Here is a 14,885-nt window from a genome sequence, read left to right on the forward strand (position 1 = left end):
AGAGGCGGCGGGGGGGGGGCACAGGTTCTTCCCCCTCCCTGGCAGACACTTCCTCTCCTCCCCATGTGCTGAGCTTGACAACCGGGGCGTGACCCTCTTTGGGTGATGCAAGCAGCCAGCCTCCCAGAACTGGACCGGGACGTGTGTGAGGACGCTGCAGGCAGGAAGCAGCCTGGAGCCCAGATCTCCCTCCCTCCCTCCCTCTCCGGGGCTGGATTGGCCTCGGTGACCCCATAAGCGAGCCAGCAAAGCTCCGCACTCCTTCACCCCACCCCCTCCCCGGGTGACTTGGGGCGAGCTACTGAAAGCGTGGGAAGGGAAGCCTGCCAGTGTCTGGTACGGGGCAGCCAAACCGAGAGCGCCCCTCTCCCACCCCCTTGGACCGTCTCACTCAGCTTCTGGCTCGTGCCAGAGGAGGCCGACCCTTCCTCATCACCAGCTCCCCGAGAGAACAAGCAAGGCTCACCCCTCGGCATTCTGCCAGCAAGAAGCGAGCCCAGCCAAGAGAACAATGCTTTCTCTAGAAGGTGGGGTGGGCAGGAAGGAGAGCATCATCCAGTGAAGACAGGGAGACACTGGAAGCTGCTGTCTACCGAGTCAGACCACTGGTCCATCAAGCGGAGTACTGTCTGCACTGACTGGCAGCAGCGTTTTGAGGTTTCAGGCAGGAATCTTCCCCAGCCCTACCCGGAGGCCCCAGAGAGGGAACCTGGACCTTCTTCATCCAAAGAAGATGCTCTGCCTCTGAGCTACAGCCCCATCCCCAGAGATGATTATATGTAGGAGGTTCGGGAAAGACACACAGCAGGAAGACACAGCGTATGACAGCAAGACACTGCGAAAGACGAGGTCTAGCTTAGGCCCTACAGAAAAGCAAAGCTGAGGGAGTTCAAGAGGCCAGGTTAACACAGCCAGCATCACCAGAATTGGGTCACCGGTTTTGACACCTCTAGTATCAGCACTCCAGACAGCCACGGCTCAGGTGGGCTCATGCGACTGAAACTGGCCCATTTACCAGTTTCAGCCTAGTACCAAGCAGAAGATGGAGGCCGACAGGGATGGCTGAGACTGTCTCATGCGGCGAGAAGCAAAGGAAAAAAGACCAGGGTTTATGAAGCTGGGTGGAAGGGAATAATGAGAATGTTTTGTTCCCTCTCTCGTGACACTACCATTCAGGGCCACCGAGTGATTGGCAGAAGATTCAGGGCAGTCCAGGGGAAGCCCTTATTTACCCAGCACACAACTAATTTAAGGAACTCATTGCCACTAGATGCGGTGGCGATGGCCACCAGCTTAGGTGGCAATTAAAGGGGATTAGAGAGGTCTGATGGGAAAACAGAACCTCCAGGTTCAGAGGCAGCCTGCCAGTCAATGCCAGTTCCTCAGGAGGAACAGAAAGCGGGGGCCCCTGCCTTCATGCCCGACAGGTGGGCTTCCAGGCACATCTGGCTGGCCCAGCAGAACACAGGAGCGTTTGTTTGATCCAGCAAGGCTGTCCTCACGCCAGGGGCCGAGAAGCCGAGCGCAGCGCCCGTGTGGTGGCTGCAGACATGGTATCTTCTGCAGCGGCTGTGCTCTCGCTGCAGAAATGGCCACGCACTCCAAAGCAGGGCAGGGGTACACGGCCCACCCTGGCTGGGTGAACAGAAGGCCGGCGGTCAAAAAGCTCCGGAGCCCGCTTCTTGGCAGCCTGTCCCAACACGTCTGCGGCACTGCGTCAGCCATTCCTCAGCCCCAGCCCGTAGCCGCAGGCGAGGAATCCTGCACTCGGCAGGCATGCCCGCACTCATCCTGCTCCCGCTTGGGGTAGGGCAGCAGATCATCCGGGGCGAGGGGGAGGGAAGCCAGCCGGCCCCTCTCCCCCACCCGCCCACCCACCCACCCAGCTCCCCTCCCTGGCAATCCGTTCCTCTGGCCATCTCCCGGGAGCATTCGGTGGCGGCAGCTGCGGCCCGCGACATTCGGCCGCCCAGCACAGACGGAGAGTTGCAGCCCATGGACTCCTTGGGAAGCCACCGAGGAAGCCGGGATGCACTGCTCAGCTGTGGCCCAGTGCCCGCTGCAAGGCATCCAAGGGTCCACCTCTCCGGTTGTGCACCCGGGAAACGGTGAAGAACATCGCCTCGAGCCCAGAATCTCAAGCCAGGGCTGGATTGAAAGACTCGGGGAACAGTGTAGCCAACCCCCATGAAAGAACGGGATCAGGCCCAAGGAGGCCCATCTAGCCCAGCATCCTCTTTCCCACAGTGGCCCACCAGATGCCCCTGAGAAGCCCACAGGCAAGAGGTGTGTGCATGCCCTCTTTCCTGCTGCTGTGGCTCCCCTGCAACTGGCATTGAGAGGCATCTTGCCTCTTAGCTGGAGGTGGCCTATAGCCACCAGACTAGTAGCCACTGATGGACTTGTCCTCCGTGAATTTGTCTAAGCCCCTTTTAAAGCCAGCCAAGCCATCACCACATCCCGTGGCGGGGAATTCCGGAGATTAATTATGCTATGCGCTGTTATCTGGCAACATTCGTACATAAAAGACACACAAATACACACACACACACCCCTGCCTGGGCAGGGACTGTAAGGTACAAGGTCCAGGATGGTGCAATATTCATCACTGGGGACGTGATGACGGCTTCCCTCCGTGAGCTAGACTTCATTGATGCCATGTCTTGGCCCTGCCTGAACCCCGCTGGTAAGGCAGGCTTGGCAAAATCACAAGTGCCTCTAAGGCACAGAATTCCCATCAGGAGTAATTGAGTGTTTCTCAGACATCTGGAACTCACACCCTTTTTGTCTCCCTTGCCTGCTTATTCTGCGCGGCTGAAAGAGAGGAACGGAGCAGTCAGGCCCACAAAAAAATCTTCGGGTGCGGGGAAGGAGAGCTGGTCTTGTGGGAGCAAGTGTGAATTGTCCCCTTTGCTAAGCAGGGTCTGCCCTGATTTGCACCTGAAAGGGAGACTACATGTGAGCACTGTAAGATATTCCCAGCTCTCCTGCAGATGTTCGCCTATAACTCCCATAATCCCTGTCTATTGGCCACTGTGGCTGGGGATGATGGGAGTTGTAGTCCAAAAACAGCTGGGGGCCCGAAGTTGAGCAGGCTTGCCTTAGGGATGGGGCCACCCTGGGAAGAGCACTTGCCTGCCTGCGTGCAGAAGGCTCCCAGTTCCCTCCCTGGCAGTATCTCCAAGACGGGACTGAGAGAGACTCCTGCCTGCAACCTTGGAGAAGCCGCTGCCAGTCTGTGTAGACAATGCTGAGCTAGATGGACCAAGGGTCTGACTCAGTATATGGCATCTCTCTTATGTTCCTGTGAAGAGAGAAGGGGAAGCCCTCTTGGGGAGGGAATCTCCCCCAGGCCCAACTTGCTCTGGTGGCAGCAGTTCACTCGCAGAGCCCTGCAAAATGACTCCCTTCTGCCCCAACAACCCATCCAGAGGGTAATGCCCACAGTTTGGACACTTGAGCGTAACCCCAGCCAACCGAGGTTCATTCCAGGCCGACCCGAGCCCCTGCACCTCCGGGGGCCAATTTTGCCAAGGTGCACCACCGCCGCCACGCTGGAAAAGTCTGCCCCCCTCGGCCTGCCTCCCTCCCTCCCTCCCTCTTTCCACGAAATTGAGCCCCACAGGGAGGAGCACTGCCAGGCCTCTCGGCACACAGACCGAGCCTTGCTGCACCTGAGACCTCCACACACACTGCTCTCTGCTCCAGTTCAGCTGCTCCCCGCCTCCGCCCCACCTGCGTCCCCCGTCCTGGCTCGGAGAACCACTGCCTGGCTGGTGAATCATTAACGCCGGGCTCTGCAGCCGCCTGACACGCAGACACTTTGGCTGCCGCCAGGCCTGGCTCTGCCCAGCCTCTTACTCAGTGGGTCCAGCCTCCCAGGCAGCGGCGGCAGCAGCAGCAGCAAAAAGGAGGAGGGGAGCCACAGAGCCAATGGCAGAGGAAGCCACAAGGCAGCTGCCCAGGGGGGGTGTGTGTGCGCGCGCAACTGGCTAGGCTAGTTTTTGGAGCTTAATTTCTGCAAAAGTGCCAAGTCTCAAACCTGTCTGGAAACTCACCTTCCCATGTGGAAACTGTGCCACCTAAACCCCTACAGGAGTGGGATCTCTGCAGCAACCAGGGAGGCACAGGGACATCATCACAATAGGGACATAGGAAGCTGCCTTATACGGAGTCAGACCGCTCATCCCTTTAGCTCAGGATTGTCTCCACACTGACTGGCAGCAGCTCTCCAAGGTTTCAGGGAGGAGTCTCTCCCAGCCCTACCTGGAGATGCTGCTGCCAGACAGCCTTCCCTCCAACACAGGCCTGCTCAACTTCGGCCCTCCTGCAGATGTTGGCCTACAACTCCCATAATCCCTGGCTATTGGCTACTGTGGCTGGGGATTATGGGAGTTGTAGTCCAAAAACAGCCGGGAGGGGGCTAAGTTGAGCATAGCTGCTCTTACAGGGAATTCTAGATGTTGTTGACTACAACTCCCAGCATCCCCAGATGCAGTGGCCTTTGGCTGGGAATTATGGGAGTTGTAGTCAAAAACATCTGGGATTTCCTGGGAGAGGGAACACTGCCTGGCAGGCACTGAACCTGCAACCTTCTGTGTGCAAGCAGATGCTCTGCCACTGAGCTTTGGCCCCACTCCCCACATAGGAAGCTGCCTTCTACTGAGTCAGGCCCTTGGTCCATCTAGCTCAGTATTGTCTACACTGACTGGCAGCAGCTCTCCAAGGTTGCAGGCAGGAGTTTTTCCTGGCCCTACTTGGAGTGTGTACTCCTACTTAGTCTTTAGTCTCCTACTTGGAGACTAAAGCTGGGGCCTAATCCATGCATGCAAGGAAGATCCTCCACAACCGACCTGCGGCCCCATCCCCTAAAGGGAATAGTTTACAGCACTCATAGGCGGGTGATTTATTTTTATTTAAAATTTTTCTATACCACCCCCATTCGTGTGTCTCTTGTTGCCCATCCAAATACAAACCAGGGTAGACCCTGCATAGCAGAGGGGACTTTCATGTCCATTGCCACATGTCAGGCTTAATTTCGGCAAATGCCCTGCTGGATCAGACCAAAGGTGCATTTAGCCAATGTTCCTGCTTGCCAAAGTGGCCAGACCGATGCCTCCTGGAGTCTTTGAGCAGAGCAGCCAGGTGGCCAAACTGAGTCTCTCTAGGTGCTGTTGGACTACAATTCCCATCATCCCCTGCTGCAATAAGTTATAGCAGAGGACGATGGGAATTGTAGTCCCATGGCACCTGGAGAGACTCAAGCTGGCCACCCCACTCTAGATCACCCCTGCTGTTTCTCCCCAGTGCTGCTCATATTCTGTGGCATACTGCTACTGAACATGAAGGCTCCATACAGACCTCAGAACTAACAGCCATTGACAGGCCTTTGCTCCATGAACTGGTCTAGAGCAGGGATTCTCAAACTTGGATTCCCCCAGATGTTGTTGGACTCCAACTCCCATAACCCCCAGCCACAATGGCCTTCGGGGACCCAGGTTTGAGAACCCCTGCTCTAGAGCCACCTAAGTTAGTGCCCATCCCCCAAGAGGCACTCTGCACCAGCTCAGGGGCACTTCTGTCCATTTCTCATAGATTCCAGAGTTTTCTGTATGTATTAGACAAATGCATACATACTTCTGGAGTGCTGGACACATGTGCCAGAAATTAACTATGACACGTTAGTTTCAGTCTCAGTCCTCGTCTTTCCTTCTCCAACTCCATCCTAATGGATCCCTTTCCACAGCCTTGCCCGGAGAGGAAGCCATGAGGGACACCCCTTTCCTGGACTATAGACACCTTCCCACCTGTCTCCCCTCCCCTCTCCTGCTTTCATGCCCTCTCAAAGAGTCTGCTATTGGCACTGGGGTCTCACCACTGAAAGCAGGAACCTCAGGATTTCTCCAACAGTTTCAACATCCCGCAGGCCATCGAGGGTTAAGTTCCAAACCCAATTCTCAGCTTGCCTGCCCATCCTATCCACCCACTCCCGGCAGCAGCTAAATCCAGTCTAATCAGGGCAAACATGCACACCTCTGAAGACAGGAATACAGTCTGCTTGGGAGCTTTCCAGAGGCATGAGCTGGCTGCTGTTGGAAACAGAATACTGGGGCCTTGGTCTGATCCAATAAAGTAGTGTTTATGGCATGCATTACGACTGCTACCCACCCTTCCTCCAAGGAGTTGAGGACACCTTTCAGGGCTCTCTACTCCCACCTTTATTGATAAATCCTGTGAGAGCCCAGGGGTTTGCAAGCTTGGGTCCCCAGATGTTGTTGGATGTTGAGGCATCCTGCCTCCAAGGCAGGATGCCTCTGAGTCCCAGTTGCAGGGGAGTAACAGCAGGAGAAAGGGCATGCCTCAATGCCTGCCTGTGGGCTTCTCAGAGGCATCTGGTGGGCCACTGTGTGAAAGAGGATGCTGGACCAGATGGGCCTCCTTGGGCCTGATCCAGCAGGGCTGTTCTTATGTTCTTATGATTACAACCACCATCTTCCCCCACTGCAACAGCTGCATGGAGGGGTGATGGGAGTTGTGGTCCAACATCTGGGGACCCAAGGTTGAGAGAGAGTGACTGATCCCCAAGTCACCCAGGTGACTTTGGGGCTGAATGAAGATTTGAACCTGGATTTCTCTGGCCTAAGGCTCTCACTTGGGAAACTCAAGTGCTCTTTTAAAAAGCAGTCTGGCAACCCACAGAGCATCTTGCTCAGGTCTCTGTGTCCTGCAGAGAAGGAGGGAGTCGGGGGCCTGGATCCCCATCTTTTTTCAAGTTCCCCCAGAGTCAGGGAGCCACAGTCCTACCTCACAGGGCTGTTTGGAAGGATAATCATAGGGAAGAGCCTGGAAAGTACCTTGGAGAAGAGTCCTGGATAAAGCAGTCAACAGCACGAAGGGTAGAACTGGTGTAGTCAGAGACAGAAGGGCAGGGAAATTCCCTATGACAAACGGCATCAGCCTCCCTCCCATGACCACAGAAGGGCGGGTGGGAAGGCATCAGAGTATTTTAAGGGTGCCAGTGCAGGGATGTTGCTGAGACATTCCAAGGGGGAATCTGGGTTTCCCCCACCCACCCACCTCTTCCCGTAAGCATCACAGTAAACAAAATCCACTAAACATCTTGCCTGCCACCTACTTCTGATGCAAGCTTGCAGCCGGCACATTCCGAGCCAAAATACTTGAAATCGGGACCCGAGTTCTCTAAAGGGGGTGCAGAAAAACCTAACAGCCTTGTCGATCAGCACAATGGAGAGGGAGGGAGAAGAGCCGGCCAGGGCACTGAAAGACCAGAGCACCTGGGAGAGAACACTGCCAAGCACCTGCGTACCAGCAAAAGTCCTGGCCCAGCACCTGGAGGAGGCATCCAGCAGAGTTTCTCCGCCCGCAGCGGCCTCTGCAGCCAACATTCCACAGCCAGAACAGGAGGCAACCTTCAGCCCCCGCCGGCTGGGCCACTTCCAGAACTAGAGGCAAATATTAAACAGGTACACAGATCCCAAGGATTAGAGCCAGTTTAGCTGGGGATATGGGTGTATTATATTTGTTGGTTGCATTCATTTCATTCTTACATTTCTACCCCACTGTTCCTCCAAGGAGCCCAGAGTGGTGCACATGGTTAGGTTTATCCTCCCAACACGCCCTGCGAAGTAGGTTAAGCTGAGAGAGAAGTGATTGGTCCAGAGTCAGCCAGTGAGTTTTGTGGCTGGACAGGGATTTGAACTCAGATCTCCCCAGTCCTAGACCAGCACTCCAACCACTACACCACACCGGCATGTGTGTTCAGTAGTACATACACGTGTACACACACACACACACACACACACACACACACACACACAGAGTTTTGTGTGAATGATTGTATGTGCATTCATTTAAAAGTGAACCCTGGAGAACATATCCCTCAAATGCAGGGTAGAGATTTACATGTGCTGAATGAGTCATGTGAATAACCCAGGACTTGATAAATCCCAGGCACCAGGGAGCCATGGAACCTAGAAGTTTAACTGTGGCACCGAGACTAGGATATTCAGAGATGGAATTACTTAAGTTGAGGAGGAGAGCTGGTCTTGTGGTCGCAAGCATGACTTGTCCCCTTAGCTAAGCAGGGTCTGCCCTGGTTGCATATGAAAGGGAGACTAGAAGTGTGAACACTGTAAGATGTTTCCCTCTGAGGATGGGGCCGCTCTGGGAAGAGCAGCAGAAGGTCCCAAGTTCCCTCCCTGGCAGCATCTCCAAAATAAGGTTGAGAGAGATTCCTACCTGCAACCTTGGAGAAACTGCTGCCAGTGTGCGTAGACAATACTGAGCTAGATGGACCTATGGTCTGACTCAGTCTATGGCAGCTTTGGTCCTCCTGTTTCTGGTCTTCCATTAAGGGGATATAGAGAAATCCATTTATTCTCCCCCTTCACAGTGTCCATCACTAAGTGCAGTGATTTTGCAAAGTGTCCAGTGTCTGGCTCCTAAATGTTTGGACTGGCTCCTAGATCCAAAGACAATCTGTTAAGGCCCAGAACAACCTGCACACACACACACACACACACACACACCCTGTCAGAACACACAGCACCCACACTGTACGTGCCCACAATGCAACATGTGAATAGCCCTCAAAGAGAGTTTGTGACGCTTTCAGAACTCCGTCAGGTGGATCAGTCCATTGGGGGCTTTAGGAACAGCTAGCTCGGACTGCACCGAAACGATGTTCAAAGCAATGCCTTCCTCCTCCTGTGATTTCAGGCCTCCAAATTTTCCATTCTGCCGGGCGTAGCTTTCTGCTGCCAGCCAGCCATCCACAAGGTCCAGCCTCCTCAGAGTCACCCCAGAACTCAAGCCAGAGAGCCTATTTGCTGCTCCTCCAGCCACCAACCCCAAGCAGATCAAATGGCCTGCAGAGAGATTCCTTAGGTTGAAACATTTGCCGTGACCACCAACTGGCACAGGAGAGAGAGAGAGAAACACGTCTGGCTGCCACAGACGTCCCTGCCAGCTCCAGCTGCCCAGCTCCACAAGGCCTGACGCAGGCAGCGCGTTTCAAACGCACAAATCAGAGAGCTGCTCTCCGTCAGCAAACACCAGACTGACCGACAACATCCTGACCCAGCCTGGGCCCCCAAACCACCAAACCGAGAGAACCGAGATTTGTAGCAAAGGAGGGCTTTGCACCCCACCCACTGTTTACAAGGGCAAAAGCCCCAGTGAAAGCAGCAGGGCTTACTTCAGAGTAAACATGTTTACGATGGGGTGTTAAGCCTGCTGGAGATCAGGGGCTGTGTTATTCATTCTTTGACACTCTGTGGAAACTGAGGGGCCATGGACCGCTGCCAGAGCTTGACTCCAGCAAAATCTGCACAGGGGAGCCGTTTCCAAAAATCATGGCTCAGCTGAGCAGGAGTTTATTTGTGAATCGGGGAGTAAGTATTAAAAAGGCACCTCTGATGTCAGGATACCGCGCCAGAGCATGAAATCGGAAATCAGAATCCAGTCAAAAGCAGGTACTCGAAGTCTGCCCTTTGGGGAGACGTCAATCTCTCCTACGAGGGCTGGCTGGCTTGGGGCTCTCCAGCCCTAATCATCCCTAGCTGGGGATGATGGGAGTTGTAGTCCACCAACAGCTGGAGCCCCTCAAATGGACCAACCCTGCTCTAAGAGAGGGGTTCCCAAGACAGGTGTTGTTAAACTACAACTCCCATTATCCTACAATTTATTGTGGCTGGGGATGGTGGGGGTTGAAGTTCAGCCACATCAGGCATACTACTGGTTGGGGCCCCCTGCTCTAAGAGGAGGCAACATTCGGCATTTGCAGGGTCCCAACTGAACCCACACAGCTGCCAGTCTCACTTTGCCCGGAGCACCCAAGAGAGAATTCTTCGCTGACCTGCTTCGCCTCTCCCAGGGTTAGGGGACCCAAAAACAGTGCCTTGCCAAAGAGACCCCCAAACCACAAAGAGTGCCTTCTTAAAGAGAGACATGGAACTTTGGCTGGCTCATCCCCAAGGTTGGCGGGCCGGGGGTCCATCTGGCTAGATCTCCACCAGCTCTCGCCACCCCAGACCCACCTCTGAACTTGAGGCTAAGTGCAAGCACAGCCACTGCAAAAGGTGCAGGCAGCTCAAGGAAGCCGCACACCACCGAGGAGGGTGATAAAGACAGGAGGAAATCCCATTCTCTGGGGAGTTTTGTTCAGCCACAGTCCACGCCACACCAGTTGCCTAATTATGGAACACAAAAGAGTCTTGTGGCACCTCAAAAACTTACAGATTTGCTGCGACAGAAGCTTGTGTGGACTAGAGCCCATTTTCTAAGACTCATGAAGTGCCACATGCATACATATACACATCACTCCATACTCGTGGGCATAGAGGAGGGGAGAGGCAATGAAGGTGCCCGAGAAGATCACAGGTTCCCAGGCTTGAGTCCCCAGATGTTGTTGGGCAACGTGGCTCTACAGTGTGGTGCACCAGGTGGCTGAGGCACGATGAGAGTTGTAGTCCAACAACATCTGGAGACCCACCCAAGCTCGGGAACCCCCACATCAATGTATCCAGTTCTCATCTGGGATTCAGAGACGTCCTTTTGTGCTGCTTCATCACAAATCCTTCTTTTTCAAGCTTCTCGTTTGGATGAGATTTGGGGACATTTGGAAAGGGTTCAGGCTCCACTAAATAACTCCTTTCGGCACTCCCCTTCCCAAGTCCAGGTCTAAATGAAACCCACCCATCCCTTTCAACCTGGGGATGCATCTTCCTGGCAAGCACCCTTGAATGCCTTCGCCACACTCACATCCATCTGAATCGTGCCATTGTGGATTTTTACCACCCTTTCAATGCACACTTACAAGCACGGCTGGGGGAGACCCTGTCTGGAACCCTGAAGAGCTGCTGCTGCTGCTGCCAGTCAGTGCACAGAATCCTGAGCGAGATGGGCCAGGAGTCTGACTCAGCAGGAGGCCGCTTGCTAGATCCATCAGGAGCACCCACATCTCCTGCATGGAGGTGGTCCCAGGTTCAACCCCTGGCCTCCAGGGCTGTCCTTAGGGCATGGCAAGCAGGACCTCATCCATCCCCACTCTTTTGATCCCCATTAGAACTGACTGGAAGCCCCCCCCCCCGGGCTGATTTGCCCAGAGCACCCACCCCCCGCCAGGGCTCTCTAAGGACAGCCCTGCTGGCATCTCTGGGCAGGACAGGCAACAGCCCCCTTGTCAGACTGGGCGAGTCACTAAATCAGCAGCATCGACAGCAAGTTTTTCTGGGTTAATTAATTGTGGGATCTGGAGAGAATCTATCTATGTGGTCGCTAAGAGCCGACACTGCCTTGAGGGCACGTCATCCATCCATCCATCCATCCATCCACTAGCCAAATCGTACAGACACTGGAGCTGGAGAGAACAATCTGTCCGTCTGCTCGTCTGGAAGGTGCCTCCCCCCGCCCCGCCTCTCGGCTGCTGCGTGCCCTCCCTTCCGCGGGGGATCGGCTGGGGTGGGGGCAAAGAGCCCTGTCCAGGGCGGGGGTGCTGGGCAAGCGGGCAGGAGAGGCCGCTGCTCCCTCGCTCTCGCCCGGCCTGGGAAAGCCCCCCGAGGAATGAGCGGCGGCGGCGGCAGGCCCGAGGCGGGGGCGGGGGAGGAGCGGAAGGGCAGGCAGGCTGGCTCCGAGCGGGCCCCTTCCCCGCTCTCCGTCCGAGGCCAGGCCCGGCCCACCCATTTCCCTGGGAAAGGTTTTTGGGAAAGCAAAGCTCCGGCACTTCCCGTCGCGCGGTCCTGAGAGCGACCTTTCGGGCGAGCAGGAGCCGCCTCCGTTTCCTGCGGGGGCCCGACGGCTCCCCCTGCCTGCGGGTCCTGCCAAGGGCCCGATCCCGGCCCGCCGCGCAGATCCCGAGAGCCACGGCGCCTCCCGCGCGACGACTACACACACACAGACTGCCTGGAGAGGCCCCGGCCGGGAAGCCCGATCCCTGCCCGCAGCCTCGAGGGTTCGCGTCGGGGCGCTCAGGAGCCAGGGGCGCCGTCCTCCTCCGGCCCAGCCAGCCCGCCAGCCAGCCACGTCGGCCCAGCAGCAGCCCTGCCCTCTCCCCTCCCTGCGCTCCGCTGCTCGCTGGCTGCCTCCTCGGGCCACCGCAGCAGCCACTGCCTTGGCGAGCTCGGGCAACCCAGCCGCGGAAGCTCGCCACGCCGTCGGAGCGAGCAGAGCGATGGCCCGGACCCGCTGCCAGCCGACTCGCGGAGGGCAGGCAAGCGGCTTTCTCTCCCACTCGCTAGGGATTCGCTTCCCTCCCTCCCTCCTCCCTCCCAGACGTTTACACGCAAAGCGGAGTGCCAACGCGGACCTCCGCTCCGGGCGCCCCGATCCCGTAGTCTGCTGCTCCGTTCCCTCTTCCTGGGGGCCAGAGGGGGACCCGCTCTCCCCCCCCCCCGCTTCTCTCCCCGCCACAGCCAGAGGATGCCGGGGCTCGGGCGGCCTCTGCCGACGGCGCCCGCGTACTCACCAGGTAGTTCATCTTCTCGGCCCGCCGCGCGGATGGCGCGGCCGCAGTGCCCGGCCGTGCGCCTTAACGCATGATCCCGTCGGCGGAGGCGGCGTCCCCGCGGCTCCTGCAGCAGCCGGGCCGACGAGCCGAGACGGAGGGAGCGAGCGCCGGCCGAGCTGCTGCTGGCGAGAAGAGAGCCCGCCCGGCCCCCTCACGCCGCCTTCATTGGCTGCCCGGGAGAAGGGGAGGCGGCGCGGGCGGAGCTGGAGGGATGGGACGGAGAGGCTGCCTGCGCCTGGCACCGAGGCAGGGGCCGGACCCGCGGCGGCGGCGGCGGCTCTGTCCGCAAGAGGACGAGGCGGAGCGGAGGGCTCTCTCTGACGCCAGCCCCCCCCTCCCCTCCCCTCCCCTCCCCGCCCCCAGCGCTGCGCAGCTCCTCCTCCTGCTGCCGCGGTCAGGGCGCACAGCGGTCGGTGCCAGTCACTTCCTACAGCCGCGGAGCCGCCGCTCCAGAAAAAGGCTGGCCGCGCTTCCTCCTGCTGGGTAGACTAGAGGGCTTGCTTGCTCTCCCCGCCCCGACCCGGCAAAGCAGCAGCAGCAGCCGCGGCGGGGGGGCGTCCTTGAATGGCCCAGAGCCCCGGATCTCATCAGCCGCCTCCCTCCAGGGGCGGACGCAAGACCCTTTCCGGGGGGAGCGGGGGGCCGGCCAGCCAGCCAAACCCCCCTTGGCAGGCGCCCGCCCGCACCCAGAGGTCGTGTTTTTGTTGCAACTCCTTCTAAAGGTCTCCTTCCAGAAGAGGTATTCTCCCCGCCTCGGACAGGAAAAGGGGGATACCTCTTCTTCTGAAGGCAAAAGCAGCGTCTTGGGAGAAGGGTTCGCCTTTTCTCTCAGACAAGAGGGGGAACCTCTTCTGGAAGGAGGCCTTGCCTGATGCGGACCTGCATCGCCATCGGAAAACAAAGGAAGTCGTCTCCTTCCTTAACATAATACAAGACAATTGCATTACCCAGATTTCATGAACTAACTGAAACTCATACCATTAATTAACTAATATAACTGGACAGCTCTAATGAGAAGTGCTTCTCCTCCTCCTCCTCCAGCAGCATCATAGTTTATTTATTTATCATATTTTATACCGCCTGATATATACATCCCTAGGTGGTGTACAAAATAAATGATGATGATGATCAGCAGCAGCAGCAGCATCAATTTAGTGCCCGCCACATCATCAGCAGGGCACCCAGGAGAAGTTTTCCTGAAGCCGGTCTTGCAAAGGGCACTTGTGTCCTTCAGACAGTGACAGTGGCGATTTCTCTCCCCAGTCCGCCTCCCTCTTCCCAGCAATGCTCTTCACGCATCATGTGCGGCAGGGTGCGTGATCCAGCTATGGCACAGTTCTCACTTCCAGAACATGAAGACTCCACTCATATGCCGGTGGACTCCATCGCAAGGGGGTCTGAGAAGCACACCACCTAACCTGCCACAAGGTTGCCCCCCCCCCCGCTTAAATGGCAGGAGACAGCATTCAAGGGCAGTGTGGGGATGGTCAGTTTGGGGTGGCTGGAGCAATCCCAAATGTGATGGATGGAGTGACTGGTTTGAAGGGCCGTCAAGTCAGGGTCGACTCTTAGTGACCACGTCGATAGATTCTCTCCAGGATGATCTCAAATGTGCCACCCCTTAAATTTGCCATGAAGCCGATCCGTGGTAAGAGGGTGGCGGAAGAGATGGGGGGCCCAAGGTGGTCCAACATACACATACACCTTTTATTGCAGTTTTTAAAACATTCTCTTGTAAGCCACCATGAGGAATGGTGGTAGATCCATCAAGCTTTAAAGAAATACATAATGAATGCAGCAGCACACAGGCCTTGCTGCCTCGAAGGCACCGTCTCCAGCAGGGGAGGAGAGTTTGTGCTAGCAAGCATGAATTCTCCCCTTTACTAAGCAGGGTCCACCCTGGCTTGCATTTGGATGGGAGGCCACATGTGAGTGCTGTCTGCTGTACGATATCTAGGCCAGGGCGACCCCTGAAGGAGAAGTCCATGTTTTGCGTGCAGAAGGTCTCAGATTCAGTCCCTGGCAGCATCTCCAGGTAGCGCTGGGGAAGGTTCCTGCCTTGAAACTTTGAAGAGCCCCTGCCAGTCAGTGTAGGCAGTACTGAGCTAGCCGGACCAAGGGCCAGACTCAGTATAAGGCAGCTTCCGATGTTCCCATGTAACGCCTCAAGGGTCCGCAATGCACACGAGGCACAGCTCTCTTAAAGGTGCAGTTCCCACACCACTAAGACGGCAAGGAAGGTCAAAGGGCCAGCTAGCATGGCACAGGGGCTATAGCTGCAGAGTTAGCGACACACGCTCCATTCTGCTGAGGACGGCCTCTGCAAGCACATGCCCTCGCACATCAGGCAGGCGGGGTG

General features: G+C 56.7%; 1 protein-coding gene across 1 annotated transcript in view; it reads right to left on the reverse strand.

Moving 5' to 3' along the window:
- The window catches only part of BCAR1 (BCAR1 scaffold protein, Cas family member), a 46,616-nt gene extending 33,768 nt beyond the window's left edge, over nt 1-12,848 (reverse strand). Inside the window, exon 1 of the mRNA XM_053271500.1 lies at nt 12,485-12,848. Within this exon, the coding sequence (XP_053127475.1) occupies nt 12,485-12,496 (12 nt within the window). The 5' untranslated portion in view covers nt 12,497-12,848. The remainder of the gene's footprint in view (nt 1-12,484) is intronic.
- Between the last annotated feature and the right edge of the window lie 2,037 nt (nt 12,849-14,885).

This window comes from Hemicordylus capensis, chromosome 9, assembly GCF_027244095.1.
Source record: "Hemicordylus capensis ecotype Gifberg chromosome 9, rHemCap1.1.pri, whole genome shotgun sequence".
Taxonomy (NCBI): Eukaryota; Metazoa; Chordata; class Lepidosauria; order Squamata; family Cordylidae; genus Hemicordylus; species Hemicordylus capensis.